At 33.0% G+C, this 18,360-nt stretch overlaps 2 protein-coding genes across 2 annotated transcripts; one reads left to right on the forward strand and one right to left on the reverse strand.

Moving 5' to 3' along the window:
• Window positions 1-711: 711 nt before the first annotated feature.
• LOC114398039 (germin-like protein subfamily 2 member 4) lies at window positions 712-2,205 on the forward strand. The gene is made up of 2 exons (XM_028360152.1): window positions 712-1,017; window positions 1,498-2,205. The coding sequence occupies exons 1-2, from the start codon at window positions 906-908 to the stop codon at window positions 2,031-2,033; spliced, it is 648 nt and encodes a 215-aa protein (XP_028215953.1). The 5' UTR covers window positions 712-905; the 3' UTR covers window positions 2,034-2,205.
• Window positions 2,206-3,227: 1,022 nt separating this feature from the next.
• LOC114399718 (putative expansin-A17) lies at window positions 3,228-4,607 on the reverse strand. The gene is made up of 3 exons (XM_028361934.1): window positions 4,407-4,607; window positions 3,922-4,243; window positions 3,228-3,762 (listed from the first exon to the last, which is right to left on the reverse strand). The coding sequence occupies exons 1-3, from the start codon at window positions 4,537-4,539 to the stop codon at window positions 3,453-3,455; spliced, it is 765 nt and encodes a 254-aa protein (XP_028217735.1). The 5' UTR covers window positions 4,540-4,607; the 3' UTR covers window positions 3,228-3,452.
• Window positions 4,608-18,360: the final 13,753 nt, after the last annotated feature.

An 18,360-nucleotide genomic window follows, 5' to 3' on the forward strand; every position in this document is an offset into this window, starting at 1 on the left:
TTAGCATTGATTCATTTTCTTGAGAATGATTCTAAGTATCATAAAACAAACACGCTTAACAAAAACAGAAATGTTTTGTGAACATAATAAAATTAGGACAATAAAAAGTTATTTTTATTTATTTGAAAGTAAATTGAGATGCATGTATATAAAACGGATAAAAATTAAGTAAACGGAATAAGATACCTGCTGTCCTTATTATAAGTTTCTAATTAAAAATATGGTTTGATTCTTTTTATAAGATCTAATCTAAATATTTTCTTGTATTAATTATTTTATCCTTAATTAAAGTTAGTCCTAGAATAATACGAGAGTGAGAGAAACATAACCTATTAAAATTTGTTAGTTTTATTCATGGAATAGTTAAATGAATATTAATTTGAGACAAATTTAACGCTTTCGATTAACTTAACCAATTTTTCAATTATGAGAAATTAATTAATTGTGTCTTATATTAAAAATGGAGGTAGTATTATATACAGTATCAGTTTTTTTTTTTTTTTTTATGTTTGAATAATGTGAACTCGAATATAAATCTCAACGATTATGTAGCTGTTGGGCTGATTCACATTTTTTTATTAGACACCAAACTATAATAAGTACATTTCTTTTTCTAGCAGATGAGTATTTTCCTTTCCTACTAAACAATTGCTTTGAGTATAAGTTGAAGGACTTTGATTTCATTTGCTAATGCTTAACCATCTACTGATCTGCCCGTAACCTCAACATTTGTCAGCAGCCACTTTGAGTATTTTCCTGCCCGTAACATCACATACCTTCTGTGTACAAGATTGCATTTATATAAATATACAACAATTTGTCACCATCCAACCCAACATTCCTCCAAATTGGATCCTCTATCTCCTCCCGTTTCTTAGCCTATTCATACAATTGTCTTCCCAACCATGTCGCCAACAAATATTTTCACAATTTTGGTAATCACCAGTGTCGTCTCCATTGCCTACGCTTCTGATCCCGACGCACTTCAAGACCTTTGTGTCGCTTTTCCCTCCTCCAGTACTATCTATTTCCAAATTTTGACATCTTTCTTTTTACATTCTTATTTATGTGTTACCAATACACTTTTTAACACATTTATACAATCATATGATTTATTATTAGTTAAAATTTATTACAAATTTAAAAAAATCAGAACTGAGATTTGCTAAATAAGAAGTGAAACACATTACTGGCATTTCTCTTTTATATATATTTTTTTCAATCCGGTAACTAGTGTGAGTCTCCCAGGTATTTTCACAAGTTTAAATTTTTTGGATTGACTATGAGACTAATCCTTAATTTAATACTTATCTCATTCCTCCCCAATGTATTCTGTTGGATTGAATAAGATCCTCTTATACAGACTCAATTGTGTTGTGAATTGAATTCCACTCGTAGAGTTTTTCTCTTTTATACATAGCTAGTAATAAATAAGCATATGCAAGTTATTATTGTGTTTAGGAAAAATGATGTGTACGTAATGTTATGGTTATGCAGGTGTGAAGATGAATGGATTTGCATGCAAGGAGGAGGCAAATGTGACAGAAGCAGATTTCTTCTTTGCTGGGCTAGCGAATCCCGGAGTTATCAACAACGCAACGGGGTCAGTAGTCACTGCAGCCAATGTTGAAAAGATTCCCGGGCTTAACACATTGGGCCTGTCTTTATCAAGGATAGACTTCAAATCTGGTGGGCTAAACCCACCTCACACACATCTTCGTGCCACCGAGATTCTGTTCGTGTTGGAAGGAGAACTTGACGTGGGTTTCATCACCACAGCCAACAAACTCATCTCCAAAACCGTAAAAGAAGGTGAAGTGTTTGTGTTCCCGAAAGCTTTGGTGCACTTTCAGAAGAACAATGGGGATAAGCCTGCTGCTGTTATTTCTGCGTTTGATAGCCAACTCCCTGGCACATTCTCTATAGTTGCGGTTTTGTTTAATTCTACCCCAAGTGTGCCAGATGATGTGCTCACACATGCCTTCCAGATTGATACTCAAGACGTTGACAAGATCAAGAACAGTCTTTCCTAGCTCAAACAACAATTCATATATATGCAGCCAAACGCGCCAACATTTAGTATTCTCAAACATGCTTTTTTTTTTTTCCTACAATAATTCTGGAATCTCTTTTGTATTTTGACATTGCGGTTTACCCGTTGATACAAGGAAAAAACAAAAATACACTTTCTTATTCTGCATTCAATTTTTTGCACCTAAGCACTCTATTTTTCCTACCTTATTACTCTAAATTAAGGGATTATACTCCCCCTCCCTCTATTTTTCCCTTTCACAGAACCCATCCACCCTCCATGGCCAAACCTCTCACCACACGTACACCCCATAATCTCACCGCTGAGATGCATCACCCCGCTAAACCAAATCCTATTGGCATCCGGCGACCACAATCGCTGGTTGAAGAGCAGCGTCCTCTCAGTTCTTCATCTTTTGTGTTTCTTTTTTTTCTTTCCTAACTCTTCTGTGTGTGGAGGGTTTTTTTTTTCTTTTCTTTTCATTTCATTAAAAATTAACACTGTCAAGGATGAGGGGGAGGTAAAAGTAATGCTGCAATTCTAATAACTTTTAAACACATGTCAGTGTAATTTGCTCTTTTAAAACTCAATTTCATATTTTTTTTTTAACATTTTCTTTATTGTGTTTGGGACGAAAAGTTTTGAAACGACCCTACTAATAAAAAGTGGATGAGGTGTAGAATGGCGCAATGATATGTGGATAATTGATGCAATAATGCAGGAGGAAGGAAGTAAACTGCAACAGTCAAGATATGAATTCAGCCAGACTGTTTCAGGAAACGAGAACGCCACCAAGTAATGCGGATTTAGAATACGATATTAGAGACACATTTGGCAACAAAATACTAGTATATGTGAAGGATAGCTAGAACTAGAAGTCCAACCCCTTTTATTTCAATGACATACCATCGATTCTTCTTCTTTTTCATATTTAATTAATCCATTACGTACTGGCATCATGTATCTGACTTTATAGTGGTCTATGTTAACAACAAAAAGGATAGATTGTAGTATATGTGGTGCATCTCTGGTTGGTTATGTAGTTCTGCAAAATTACTAGATTTGTGACGGTAAATGGTTTATGTCCCTTGTGAAGCAATTCTGATGTTAGACATATTACTCTAACGTTTTTTTTTAGTTAACTGTATTACACATGTTGAAGGTATATGAAAAGGTATCGGAAAATTCTGAGAGATGTATTTAATATATAAATGAAAAGTAGTAATGTAAGCTACGAATATTTCAATCTGATTGGCTTATGTTATAAAATACTAGTATACCAAAGGTGGTGGGCTTCATGACAAATTATTAATTGCCGAGCCAGAACCACAAGGAATATACTGTAGTAGTATTAAAGGACGTATGGAATACAAGAATAGTCAAATTAAGATTGATAGATGCATTAATTCTTCTTCGGTTCTCAGAACTGGACATTGCTGGTGAAAGATTGGCCGAATCTCCAATTGGACGGTGCTACATTATTTGCCGTGCGAGTCTTCCCATTGCGGAGTTGAATTCTGAAAGACAAACTCTGACCATTCAGATATCTCAAGCTTTGCCAGTTAGCACCCCAATTCCTCGTCATGGATTCCCAATTATTCATTCTGGACCCTTTAACCCAAACTCGGGAAATCTCTCCAGCTCCACCTATGTTGCTTATAAGCACCAATTCGAAATAGTCTCTCCCATTGATGGTAAATCTGATGCCTCCACTTCTTTTGCACCCAACTCTGCATAATATAAATGTTACTAGTTAGCCTAATTTTTTTTAAACCACATGTATCCTTTACGAGAGATCGATAACAAACTAATTTAAACTTTTCAAAAGGGGTGAAACAAAAAAAAAAAGGTTTAAGACATGGCAATTGACATAACATAAAGATACTTACTTCCTGTACAAAATTGGTACAATGCCAGCTTTGTACTTGGCTATTGTCTGAAAGGCAGGTTGAGACATGTCAAAGTGTGGTCTAGGAGGATTACACCAGCCACCATTGTCATTAGGGAGTGCGAGGTTTGGTGGGCAGAAATTTGTGGCAGTAACAACGATGGAAGTGCCCCTGAGGCACCATTGGGGCACTTGCCTTGCGTCACAAACTATCCTATAGCAACCACCACATGATTTTCCATCATTGAACAAAACAGTGCTCAGGGCAGCTGTTTTTATACCATAACCATCTGTGTAGAGATTTCCATAGCCACATGCACCTCCTACATGCAAGTCAAAAACAATTAATTGAGCTACTCGTGATCATTTAATTTGATTGTGCTCTTCATTTGTAAAATTAATTTCTGGGGAGTTTACATTTTAATTGAACTAGAGAAATGATGAAGGGAAAAAATTGAGACAATAAGAAGTTGCGTTTTTAATTACCCATTGTTCCTGAGGCATCACTCCCACCATAGAAAGTTGCATGAGCTCGCTGCCAAACAGCTGATGATACTCCAAGTTCTGTAGTGAAAAACACCACAAACAATATAAGACCACTCAAAATGAACTTTCCCATTTTTTCTCTGTCTCTCTTTGAATAATGAAGAATTGCTTAATTTGTTGCCCAAGATGGCAGATTCCTATGACCATTTATAGCTGCAGTTAGAGGCTTTTAGCCCATAGAAATAAGCTAGCTAGCTGCTTGAAATTCAAATTGTGGGAAACAAAGTGTTGACCAACAAATTTGTCTCCTGTTATCATAAATTCAATATTGAACACCATTGCATGCATTAATTAACAATACCCAACACTATTGTCAATTTAAGTCATTTTTAGGCCTTTACAACGCTATGTATAACACCAAATGATATAAATGAAAAGACATCTTAAAATAAACTAGTTTTGGAATTTAGTAAGTAAGGTTTATTAATTTTAATTTAAAATGTATTGTAATTTTAATTTTTTTAAATAATTGAAAATTTATTACACATTGTTTATTTATTTTATAAAAAATGTTAATTTAGAAAAAAATATCTTAATATCATTCATTATGTTTTTTTACTGAATATATAATCCATCATGTTGAAACTTAATGGATCTTCTACTTTAATAATTTCACATTCTATTTTTTACATTCACTTTATTCTGCTTGTTATATTTTTATTTTATTTTATTTATAATAATTTATAGTGATTACTTGTTATATTTTTTCATCTTTTTTTTTATCTCTTTCATTGAATGATTTATTTTCTAAAATATTCATGTTACTTCGACGCCCATCGAATTGATAGGTCATTGTGCAGCGGAAGAATATTGCATCAAACTCATCATCATTAATGGCATGAGTGGAAGAGAAGAAATGGAAAGAAATTTTAAAATTTGAGTTTTAAAAACATCTTTTTTTCTTTAATTTAAATTTCAAAACTCTTATTTTATCAAGGTTTTGATTCTTTTGAACCCCAATTCTTCGGCTAATTAAGGAAATCCATGTTTACACATTTGATTTGATCGTTTAGGTCCTTTAGGATATATATCTGTAGTACGTTAGTGGTACCACATGCAATTTCCACAGCCTGCTTTTGCAGTACACAACATGCATTCATATTATAATGATAAATCGTATAAATTTTAGGCCATTTGAATGATAGGCTATCAATCGAACATATAGAAGGTACTTCAGCTCCGTACTTATATATATAATATATGAAAAGTCAATTCGTACACGCAAGAGAATGAAAGACATTATGGTTATCTTGCATGGATATTTAATTACTTTCATAGTTGTAGTAACATGCAATGCCTAACTATCTGCAATGACCTTATTTGTTTATCACAAGAGATGGGGTCTTTTATTCTTGCAAGCAGCTTTGATTCACACACATTATAATAAGTCAGCTATAAATATGTTCATGGCTAGATGCATGTATTATGCCACCGCCCACATGTCACGTGGCTGATGGTATCTTGTGCCATGTTGAACCAACTACTGCTTCACACAAAAAGCCACATTTTTCCTCATATTGCATGTTGAATGAGAATTGCATAAACCCTCATCCAAAAAGTTTAAGTATGATAAGTAATATAAATAATGAGTGTGATAAAGAAGAGAGAAATAAGGAGTGGATAAATGTTAATTAATAAAGTGTTTGTACTGCTAAGGTTTTTAAATTTATATGATATAAAAAAGCTGTTAGGGTGTTTAATTATGTGTGTGTGCTTTGATAGTTCACAGTGATCAAGTTATATATTTTTGCTATTGAGAGCAACGAGTTTTTTTGAAATTGCAAATGCAATTTATTTACCACATCTAGATGACAAATACCAAAAATGATTGTCGGTGGTGCATAGTATTAGGCTTTATTTCCAATTTCCCATTATCCATCTCCACCACGTTCAACTTTGCAAATTGGAAGTGGTCTTAATTAATTTGATGTTAAAATATATCCTAGACCAACAAGGATGGTCATGCAAGCTGTTAAGTTGGAATTTCTGACGTTAAAAGAAATATAAAAATAAACATTATTAATCATTTTATTTTTCTTTCCTCTTTTAAGCCAAAACTTCTCTTAGTCTTGATTTAAATAAATAAAATATGTAGATACATTAAATAAAATATTATTTAAATTATTAATGTATCAATTTTGGAATTGCATGTGATTTATATTAATGCACTTGGTCAATTTATGAATATTGTAAAGTTTTATTTTATGAGTTAATATATTAAAAGTTAAATTACTCATTTGATCCTTATAATTTTACGATTCTTACTTTTTTGGTCTCTATAGTTTGAAAGTAATTTTTTTAGTCCATATAATTTATATTTTAATTCTTTTTTAGTCCCTATAGTTTTAAAAGTGATTTTTTTAGTCTTTATTATTTATATTTTAATTCTCTTTTAGTCCATATGGTTTGAAAGCGGTCTTTTTAATCCCTATATTTTATATTTTATTTTTCTTTTAGTCTTTACCATCAAAATATGAGTAATATTATCAATTACAATTAATTATAAAAATATTAATAAATAATTCATAACTAATTTATCGTTGTTGGACCTTGTGGCCTCAATAATTCTTAAGAGGGATAGGCTTAGAATGCAGAAGAAGCACCAACAATCAATTTAATAATGTTCTATAAACATGCAAGGCAAAATTGATTGCAATAACATAAATGAAATAAGGGAAGAGAGAATGCAAACACAAATTTATACTGGTTCGGCCACTTCCCGTGCCTACATCCAGTACTCAAGCAACCCACTTGAGATTTTCACTATCTTTGTAAAATCCATTACAAAGTCTGAACCACACAGGGACAACTCATCCCTTGTGTTCAGGAATCCTTTACAACAAGAGATTCATAGTCTCTTAACCAATCTCATTGAATAAGAAGAAGAATGAAAAAAGAATTCTCTCTTCAAAGAGAAGAATATTACAATAAAGATCATGTAGGAATCCTTATAGATTTTGCAAGTGTTTAGTCAAGGATTTCTTTTGAGAGAGCATTTGACAATGAAGTTCTTTTGGAATCTCTCTCATTGTCTTTTGAGAGGATAAGACATTTTGGACCAGCAAAATTCTCTCTTCAAATTCGTGCCCAAGTCACCTATTTATAGGCCTTTGATGGCCATTCACAAATCTAATGAAAAGATGTGACTGTTGGCAGATTTTATGAAAACTTTCCACTGGTAATCGATTATAATGTTTGTGTAATCGATTACACAGTTATAATTTGAAGGGTTGTGACTTTTGAATTTGAATTTCCAAAGTTTCGTTTGTTAGACAAGTGGCCTCAGATATCTTAAGAAGGGGGGGTTGAATTAAGATATTCCAAACTGTTTCCCCTAATTAAAAATCTATTTCACCTTTTTACTCAAGTTATGATTTCCCTTAATGACAATCTTCTTAAATATTAATTCAAACGAAGCAACTTGAATATGAATATAAAGCAATAATAAATAAAGGAGATTAAGGGAAGAGAAAATGCAAACTCAGTTTTATACTGGTTCGGCCACACCCTTGTGCCTACGTCCAGTCCCCAAGCAACCCGCTTGAGAGTTCCACTATCTTGTAAATTCCTTTTACAAGTTCTAAACACACAAGGACAATCCTTCCTTTGTGTTTAGAGATCCTTTACAACAAGAGACTCACAGTCTCTTAATCCCTTAGAGAATGAGAAGAAGAAGAGGAACAGATCTCTCTAGAAAGAGATGGATTTTACAGATTGAGCACTCAATTAATTCCTTAATGAATTGCAATTGAATTGGCCAAGGAATTCTTAAGAGGATAAAATGAAATTGCTTTTTGAGAGGATAAACACTTTGTTGTTCTGAAAATCTCTGCGCAATTTCGTGTTTAAGTCACATATATATAGACCATTGGTGGTCATGAGTAAAGCCTTTGAAAAGTTGTGACTCTTGAAATTATTTTTCTGAAATTCCTGTCTGGTAATCGATTACAGTAATTGTGTAATCGATTACAGCTTTTAAAATTTGAATTAAAACGTTTACTAACTGCTGGTAATCGATTACCAAAATTGTGTAATCGATTACAGCTTTTAAAATTTTGAATTCAAATTTTTATAGCTGTTATAAAACGTATTTGGCCACTGGTAATCGATTACATCCTCTGGTAATCGATTACCAGAGAGTAAAACCTTTGAAAAACACTTTTTATTTTAAATCACTTGGCCAAACCTTTGCTAATTCAATTAGGAATTCCCTTCCTAATATTCTAGTGATCATCTTGATGTTGTGCCTTGTAATCTTGAAGTATTGTCTTGAATTTTAATCTTGAAAAACCCATTTGTATCAATTGCAACACATCATCATGATCATCATCAAAACATCAAAGCCATCATCAAAACATCAAAGCCAATTGCATCTACAATCTCCCCCTTTTTGATGATGACAATACAATACCTGAAATCAAGATTCAAGCAAGCAACAAACAATTGTATATAGATAAAATGTGCATCCGTTTTCTCCCCCTATATTTCGGAATACATGATCACTTGATTTCTAAGTTTGCTTTTGCTACAACCTTCTTTTTCTCCCCCTTTGGCAACATCAAAAAGCCAAAGAACTCGGAAATCAACACAGTTATAACAATGGAGTAGCAAGATATAAGTATCAGAGTATTAAAAACAACAAGTCAAACTCATAATCAAGAAATAATCAAACCAGAATTCAAATAACATAAAATGTCAACAACCACAAACTATCCAAGACTGAAATTTTAAAAACACAAGATAAATAAGCAAAGTACTTAGCATAATAATGTAAAGTCTAGGAAACTAAAAGCCAAAATACACGGCTTATAAAAGATAAATAATCAGAATCTAAAAGCTAAGAAGACGGAGGAGGTGGTGGAAGATCGAAACTCTAACGAATGTATCCGACATCCTCTTCAAGCTGTGTAAGACGAATGTCCATACCGGCAAAGCGTGAATCTAACTAGTCAAAGCGGTCACCAACATACGAACGAAGACCCCGTAATTCGGAGAGGACTTCATTCATGAGTGCGGAATCTTCACGTTGAGGAGGAGGTGAAGGAGTACGTTCATCTTGAGGAGGGAGTGCATCCTTCTTCAGCCATTGTCCATTCCGATCTTTACGATACCCAAAGGAGGTCACTGCTCCAGCACCAATTGCAAAGGAACGCTTGACTTGAACAAAGGGTTCATCATCAAGCGGAATTTGAAAATGACGCAAAAACAGAGTAATCAAATGTGGATAAGGAAGAGGTGCATTGGCCCGTAATGCCTTATGCATTCGGTACCGAACCAAATGGGCCCAGTCGATCTGACGACCGGTTAGAAAAGCCCACATAAGAATCAAATCCTCCTCAGAGGCTTGTGCTAAATTTGAAGACCGAGGAAGCAAAATTCTAACAATGATATAATGCATGATGCGATTATCAAAAGTTAATGACCCGGCCAACAATCTACCGGTCATGTCAGCTTGATCATTGCAGACCATGCGACGAGCATCATGACTCGAATAATCGAATTTCCAGTCATCAACAATGGTGCCCTCAAAAGGTGCACCTTGACTGGGTAAGTGAGTCAAAGAAAAGAAAAGTGACTGATCAATGACCATAGAAGTACCATGTACCTCAGACATAATAATACCATCCTGAATTTTTAAATTGCAGTAGAAGACCTTTACAAGTTCAGGATAATATGGCAATTTAAATGACATGAAATCAACAAGACCAGAATTTTGAAACACTTGATAGCAATCAAACGTTTCATCATTAAAGAACTCTACGTCTAGGTACTTAGGGTCTAAGATTATTCTAGAAGAAAACTGAGAAAGGTACCGTAGACGTTGATCATCGGATGAAAACAATGTTGATGATCTTGGAGATGACAAAGAAGGAGGAATAGGTGCTGTGGGTGCTCCGGATGGGCCGTGATGGCGATGGGCAGCAGCGGTAGCGGTGGAGGATGATCCCTTTCTCTTCTTTGATGGCTCTGCCATTTGATGAAGTTTTTCTGGATTTTGATCGGTGGAAGTGAAAGAGGAGTGAAAAAGAGGAAGATTGGGCTTTACGGGACGTGATTTGGTGAAGAATCGAGTGAGAATCGAAGGTTTGAAGTTCTAGGTATGGAGGAAAGCGTGGAGGAAGCTTTGGCTGCGCAGCAGCTCTGGTTTCGTGAGTATTTATAGAAGATGACGCATTGTAATCGATTACAGGTATTGGTAATCGATTACAGTTCTAATAAGCCTTCTGGTAATCGATTACAAGATGTTGTAATCGATTACAGGCTGCCTGTTTATGTGTAATCGATTACACTGGATGGTAATCGATTACCAGAGCCTATCCTAGGCTAGTTTCTAAGAGAGTATCTATATTTAGGCTCAAATACATCCTATATGACTAATTTTCACTACTAATACACTCAATTCAATCATTCAATTACTACATACACAAGAAATCATAAATTCTATCATAAAAACAAGAATTCAAACAAGATCAAACAAAATAATCTACAATCAAAAGGTAAAAAGTAAATCAATCAATCAATCAACCAATCAATCAACCAATCAATTCCTATTTTTCTAAATCTCTTACATCTAAGAGACCTAATTCTCTTCTAATAGAGAAAAACACTTCCTTGGGGAGAGGTTTAGTGAAAATATCAGCAAGTTGATTCTTAGTATCAACAAATTCTAAAACACAATCTCCCTTTAAGACATGATCTCTAAGAAAGTGGTGTCTAATCTCTATATGTTTAGTTCTTGAATGTTGAACTGGATTTTTGGATAGATTTATGGCACTAGTATTATCACACTTAATAGGTATGCGATCAAGAATGATGCCATAGTCAGATAATTGTTGCTTCATCCATAAAATTTGTGCACAACAACTACCGGCAGAGATATACTCCGCTTCAGCAGTAGATAAAGCAACACTGTTTTGTTTCTTACTATGCCATGAGACAAGAGCCGATCCAATAAATTGACAAGTTCCACTTGTACTTTTTCTATCAGTTTTAGATCCGGCAAAATCAGAATCAGAATATCCTATTAAGTTACATGTTGAATTCTTAGGATACCATAATCCTAAATTGATTGTTCCTAATAGATATCTCATGATTCTCTTTACTGCACTTAGATGTGATTGTTTGGGGTTGGATTGAAACCTAGCACACATGCATACACTAAACATAATATCAGGTCTACTAGCAGATAAATAAAGAAGAGATCCGATCATACCTCGATATTGTTTTATGTCTATAGACTGACCAGATTCATCTTTATCTAAGTAACAATTAGTGCTCATCGGTGTAGACATGTGTTTTGCACTATCCATCCCAAATCTTTTGATCAATTCCTTGCAGTATTTGGATTGATTGATGAATATACCTTCTTGAGTTTGCTTGATTTGTAATCCTAGAAAGTACTTTAGTTCTCCCATCATTGACATTTCAAATTCACTTTGCATATCAAGGGAAAACTCCTTGCACAATGAATCATTAGTGGATCCAAAAATTATATCATCAACATATATTTGAACCAACAAAATATCATTATGCCTTCTCTTTATGAATAATGTGGTATCCACTTTACCTCTGGAGAATTCTTTTTCAAGAAGAAAATTACTTAATCGTTCATACCATGCCCTAGGGGCTTGTTTCAAACCATAAAGAGCCTTTTGTAATTTATAAACATGGTTTGGTTTATCAGAATTTTCAAAACCAGAGGGTTGTTCAACATATACCTCTTCTTGAATTAATCCATTTAGAAAGGCACTCTTAACATCCATTTGATAGAGTTTAAAGTTCATTATGGATGCATATGCCAAAAGCATTCTAATGGCTTCTAATCTTGCAACAGGAGCATATGTTTCTTCATAGTCTATCCCCTCTTCTTGATTATACCCTTTTGCTACTAATCTGGCTTTATTTCTAATAATTATACCATGTTCATCTAATTTATTTCTAAAAACCCATTTTGTTCCAATGACAGGATAATTTTCAGGTTTTTCTACTAATTTCCATACATGGTTTCTTTTAAATTGGTTTAGTTCTTCTTGCATGGCAATGATCCAATTATCATCTACTATGGCTTCTTTTATATTTTTAGGTTCAATCATAGATACAAAAGCCATATTATTGCATAAATCTTTAAGAGAATGTCTAGTTGTTACCCCTTTTGAGATATCACCAATAATGTTGTCGAGGGGATGATCTCTTGAAGTTTTCCATTCTCTTGGGAGTGCATCATTGGATTTGCCTTCTTCTGGAGGATCTTCATTGTTTCCTTTGTCATTTCCTTTGGAATCTTGTTCATGAATGTTCATATGTTCTAAAGAATCTATTTTACCCACTCCAAGAATTCTACCTTTGTTGTTGTCACCATATGTTACATGCCCGCTTTTCTTTGGAGATATGTGTGTAAAATTTGATGCATCTCCAGTCATATGTTTTGAGCATCCGCTATCTATGTACCATTTCTTTCTCAAAGATACCTGCATAATCAAGTTTTTGACTTAGGTACCCAAATTTTATTGGGTCCTTGCATGTTAGTATAAATTGAGGATCCTTTTGGGACCCATATCATTTTAATATTACTGTAATTTTTCTTGAAGTAGCAAGTTGATATGCCATGTCCTCTTCTTCCACAGTAAAAACAAGTGATAGAATTAGAATTGCATTTTTGTGTGGAAGTGGAAAAGTTTTTATGAACCTTTTGTAGTTTTTCAGATTTATACCCTAGTCCATTTTTATTTGACACATATCTTTGTTTACTTAATATAACATCTAAATTATTTCTACTATATGAAAATTTTGCAAGTGAATTTTTTAACTCTTTAATTTCTTTTACATATTTATCACAACAACTACAAGAATCTGTTATTTTCTTGTCATTAATTGTGGAGATATTAACTTTTTCATTTGTTTTAGAGATTGAAACTTCATTTCTAAGAAGATCTAATTCTTTGTTTAATTTTGAAATTTCATTTTCTAAATTTGAAATTGTTTTCTTTGATGATGAAACTAATTTTGCAAGTTTAATTGATTCTTTATGCAAATCAGCAAATGCATCTTGCAATTCATCAAAAGAAATAGATAAGTTGTTTGAAGATGTTACCTCTTCATCACTTTCATAACTTTTTGCCATAAGGCAAAGATTTATCTCTTCATTTTCAGAATCATCAGAGGATTCCAAATCATTTTCATCCCATGTGATGTATGCTTTCTTTAGTTTCTTCTCACTATGATTTTTCTTTTCAGATTTTTCCATCTTTTTCTTGAAGATGGGACAATCAACCCTCAGATGTCCAGGTTGATTGCATTCAAAGCATTTTAGAGTAGAGGATGAATTTTCTGTCCTTCTCTTTGATTTAAAATTTGGTCGCCTTTGATTTCCTCTTACTTTAAGAAATTTGTTGAACCTTTTTACAAAGAAACTTAGATCATCATCATCATCTGCATCATTATCCTGATCACTTTCTTCTTGAATTGAGGATGATGCTTTAAGAGCAATTCCTTTCTTTTTCTTGTCATTTTCTTCATTTTGGTGCAATCTCAATAGTTCCATCTCGTGTTCCTGCAACTTACCAAATAAAGTGGCAAGAGACATGTTAGACAAATCTCTTGATTCAGAAATAGCCGTTACTTTGGGTTGCCATTCTCTACTTAAACATCTTAGCACCTTGTTTATAAGATCTTCATTTTGAAATTCTTTGCCTAAGGCTGCTAGATGATTTACTATATGTGTAAATCTCTTTTGCATACTCTGAATATTTTCATTTGTATTCATTCTAAATAATTCATACTCATGAGTTAGTGCATTTATCCTAGATCTTTTAACATCTGTAGTTCCTTCATGTGTTAATCGAAGAGTGTCCCACATTTCCTTAGCACTCTTGCAATTTGAAACTCTGAAATATTCATCCATTCCTAGGGCAGATGTTATTATGTTTTTGGCTTTTAGGTTGTATTGTACTCGTTTTCTATCCTCTTCAGACCATCTATCTCTAGGTTTTTCTATGGTTATGCTTTCACTTGATGAACTACCATCTATTGAAACTCTTTCTACTGTGGTGGGTATATAAGGCCCTATTTCAATGGCTTCCCAGATATTTAGATCTATTGCCTCGATAAAAATTTGCATTCGGGTTTTCCAGTAGTGGTAACCCTCTCCATTAAAGATTGGAGGTCTATTGATAGAATTCCCTTCTGGAAATAAGGAATTTGCTAAGGCCATCTTTTTCTTGAAGCTTCTAAACTTTGTACAAGAATGAAGCTCTGATACCACTTGTTAGACAAGTGGCCTCAGATATCTTAAGAAGGGGGGGTTGAATTAAGATATTCCAAACTGTTTCCCCTAATTAAAAATCTATTTCACCTTTTTACTCAAGTTATGATTTCCCTTAATGACAATCTTCTTAAATATTAATTCAAACGAAGCAACTTGAATATGAATATAAAGCAATAATAAATAAAGGAGATTAAGGGAAGAGAAAATGCAAACTCAGTTTTATACTGGTTCGGCCACACCCTTGTGCCTACGTCCAGTCCCCAAGCAACCCGCTTGAGAGTTCCACTATCTTGTAAATTCCTTTTACAAGTTCTAAACACACAAGGACAATCCTTCCTTTGTGTTTAGAGATCCTTTACAACAAGAGACTCACAGTCTCTTAATCCCTTAGAGAATGAGAAGAAGAAGAGGAACAGATCTCTCTAGAAAGAGATGGATTTTACAGATTGAGCACTCAATTAATTCCTTAATGAATTGCAATTGAATTGGCCAAGGAATTCTTAAGAGGATAAAATGAAATTGCTTTTTGAGAGGATAAACACTTTGTTGTTCTGAAAATCTCTGCGCAATTTCGTGTTTAAGTCACATATATATAGACCATTGGTGGTCATGAGTAAAGCCTTTGAAAAGTTGTGACTCTTGAAATCATTTTTCTGAAATTCCTGTCTGGTAATCGATTACAGTAATTGTGTAATCGATTACAGCTTTTAAAATTTGAATTAAAACGTTTACTAACTGCTGGTAATCGATTACCAAAATTGTGTAATCGATTACAGCTTTTAAAATTTTGAATTCAAATTTTTATAGCTGTTATAAAACGTATTTGGCCACTGGTAATCGATTACATCATCTGGTAATCGATTACCAGAGAGTAAAACCTTTGAAAAACACTTTTTATTTTAAATCACTTGGCCAAACCTTTGCTAATTCAATTAGGAATTCCCTTCCTAATATTCTAGTGATCATCTTGATGTTGTGCCTTGTAATCTTGAAGTATTGTCTTGAATTTTAATCTTGAAAAGCCCATTTGTATCAATTGCAACACATCATCATGATCATCATCAAAACATCAAAGCCATCATCAAAACATCAAAGCCAATTGCATCTACATCGTTGCTGGTAATCGATTACAAACATATGGTAATCGATTACATGTTGAAAATTCAAATTCAGAACCTTTTTCAACAGTTATTTCTCAACCCTGTCTTCTGGTAATCGATTACACTTCCTGGTAATCGATTACCAGAGCCTTGCATATCTTGAAAACACTTTGTTTTAAGGCAAGACTTGGTCTTTAGTGAATCTTGAAACAATGCTTTGTTTGTTGAAGCAATCTTGAATTATTCTTGAAGCAAATGCTTATCATTTGAAGCAGCCTTGTTAGATTCTTCTTTGACATCATCAAAATCATGTATACATACATTCACATTCTCCCCCTTTTTAATGATGACAAACATGTGATTTCTTCTCGACACCATCAAAGCTTGCATGATTTACATTCTCCCCCTTTCTCAAGCAAATTCTTCTTGATATCATCAAAATCTTCATGATTTACAATCGTAAGATAATTTATAATAAAAAAATAATTGATAATTTATAATTAATTTGTAGTTAATTATTTATATATTTTTTTATAGTAAGTACCAAAAGGTAATTAAAATACAAATTATAAGAATTAAAAATATCACTTTTAAACTATAGGAACTAAAAAAGAATTAAAATACAAACTATAAAGATTAAAAAGAATATTTGTAAACTACAGGGACTAAAAGAGAATTAAAATGTAAACTATAAGGACTAAAAAAATTATTTTCAAACTATAAAGACTAAAAATATAAAAATCATGAAATTATATATAGAGTAAATGAGTTATATTAAACTATTGATTAGACATCAACAAGTATACTGCATGATTATATATAATAAATAATAAAATGGTAAGAATAAAGTATAATCCTAGGAATTGAAGACTAATTCTCAATTCACAAAAGACAATTAATAGGAACCACACAAAAAGATTTGGATTTAAATTGATTGAGAAAAAACAATAACTAAAATTAAAGAAATAAATAATTTTTTTTAGAATTTTCTTTTAAATAAAAGATTCCAAGAACACAAAGGAGACAACTCGGATGCAAGCAATTAATTAAAGCATTGGGGATCATGTTTCATTCAATTTACCTAATAGAAAGAAAAGGCGTTAAATGCCAAAGAAGTTTGAACAGTAATTATATTGAACACTAATTATATTGGGGATCATGTTTCATTCTATATATTCATGTCACATGTTTTCTTAACATATATAATCATGAGCATATGTTCTAGGAGTTTGATTAATAAAGCAAAAGTTGGATGTAGACACTCGTTTATCGCGTGACAATTCTGTCAAAGAGAATTAGAAACAAGATTTCTTGTGTTCAAATCCACTTTGTTGTGAGGTGCAGTAATTATATTTTCTTTTTCGTCAACAGTAATTATATTGAACACTATTTCTTTTGTTATTTATCTAATTGGGGACCTCACTTATTATTTAATTAAGTCTAGGAGAAAATCCAAATCTCTAAAATTTAAAGTCACGTGAATCATTCATGCTGCATTTGGCATTTTAAGTTATTTAAAAAGGGGAAAACTGGAAAAGTGCACTATATAATTATATATAATTAACAATACAAAATAATTGTTTCCAAAAATTGAAGGGAGGAGAGACGGATAATAAACATCACGAGACAAGGTCGTGCATGTTACCATTGAAGACAAGAGGACTAAAGATTCAAAAATTGGTTAGGCAAACCTCCTTGTGACTGATTTAATTAATTTCAACCCTTTCAAGTTTCAACAACGTTAACGGCTTTAGCAAAGCTTAAGTCATCAGCAGAAAATTGGTCAACTTCTAACGATCTCAACTTTAGGATTTGTCACATTTATCGTGAAGACAATACTTGGTTCTTTTGTTGCTCAGAATCTAGGTTATACTTAATGGAATTCTTCTCCTCCTTTTATTTTTGAGAAGTTCTTTAGGTACAGATAAGGACTTTCCTTCTATAGATTCACATAGTTGAGTTCTTGGGTATGGTTTGACCCTAGCTCCCAAGTGTTTTGTATCGTTGCTTCTATCAATTTATTCTGAGATGAGTCATTAGTGGTGTAGGAATTGAGGTGCCAACATAGTTGGGATGTTAACTCCTATTCCTTGCCATTTCTCATTTCCTTTTTGAATTATTGCATATACGTACGATGTTAAAGCAGAAATGCATATAAGAAAAAGACAGTAAAGACTAATTAATCTAATCTAATCTAATGATGAACACAGTTCAATTCAAATGAAACCAACCCTGGTGCTCCAGCAGGGGCCAGCACATTCACACCCCATCTGTTAAGGCATACCTATTTCCTAATTAATGAGTAGAAGGTGAGCAACTATGTTAGTGTACGTAGACCATTATCTGAACAAAAATCATTGTCAATAAGCTGATTCCATGTATGTAATAATTACTTATCTTGAAAGAAAAAAAAAACTTATAGAAACTGTAATTTAAAGCATGAATTATTTTGAAGAAATAATTACTACTGCAATTTTTTTGTTAATTAAGAGACATTTTTAAACAAACAATTATTTCTTTAAATTTAGAC

The sequence above is a fragment of the Glycine soja genome, chromosome 19, assembly GCF_004193775.1.
Source record: "Glycine soja cultivar W05 chromosome 19, ASM419377v2, whole genome shotgun sequence".
NCBI classification, from domain to species: Eukaryota; Viridiplantae; Streptophyta; class Magnoliopsida; order Fabales; family Fabaceae; genus Glycine; species Glycine soja.

Bases quoted from the DNA above. Each gene is read 5' to 3' on its own strand.
- LOC114398039 (XM_028360152.1), top strand. From the start codon at position 906: ATGTCGCCAACAAATATTTTCACAATTTTGGTAATCACCAGTGTCGTC. The intron at 1,018-1,497 runs GTACTATCTATT...ATGGTTATGCAG, and splicing joins TGTCGCTTTTCCCTCCTCCA to GTGTGAAGATGAATGGATTT.
- LOC114399718 (XM_028361934.1), bottom strand. From the start codon at position 4,539: ATGGGAAAGTTCATTTTGAGTGGTCTTATATTGTTTGTGGTGTTTTTC. The intron at 4,244-4,406 runs GTAATTAAAAAC...ACTTGCATGTAG, and splicing joins TGATGCCTCAGGAACAATGG to GAGGTGCATGTGGCTATGGA. The intron at 3,763-3,921 runs GTAAGTATCTTT...TATATTATGCAG, and splicing joins GTACCAATTTTGTACAGGAA to AGTTGGGTGCAAAAGAAGTG.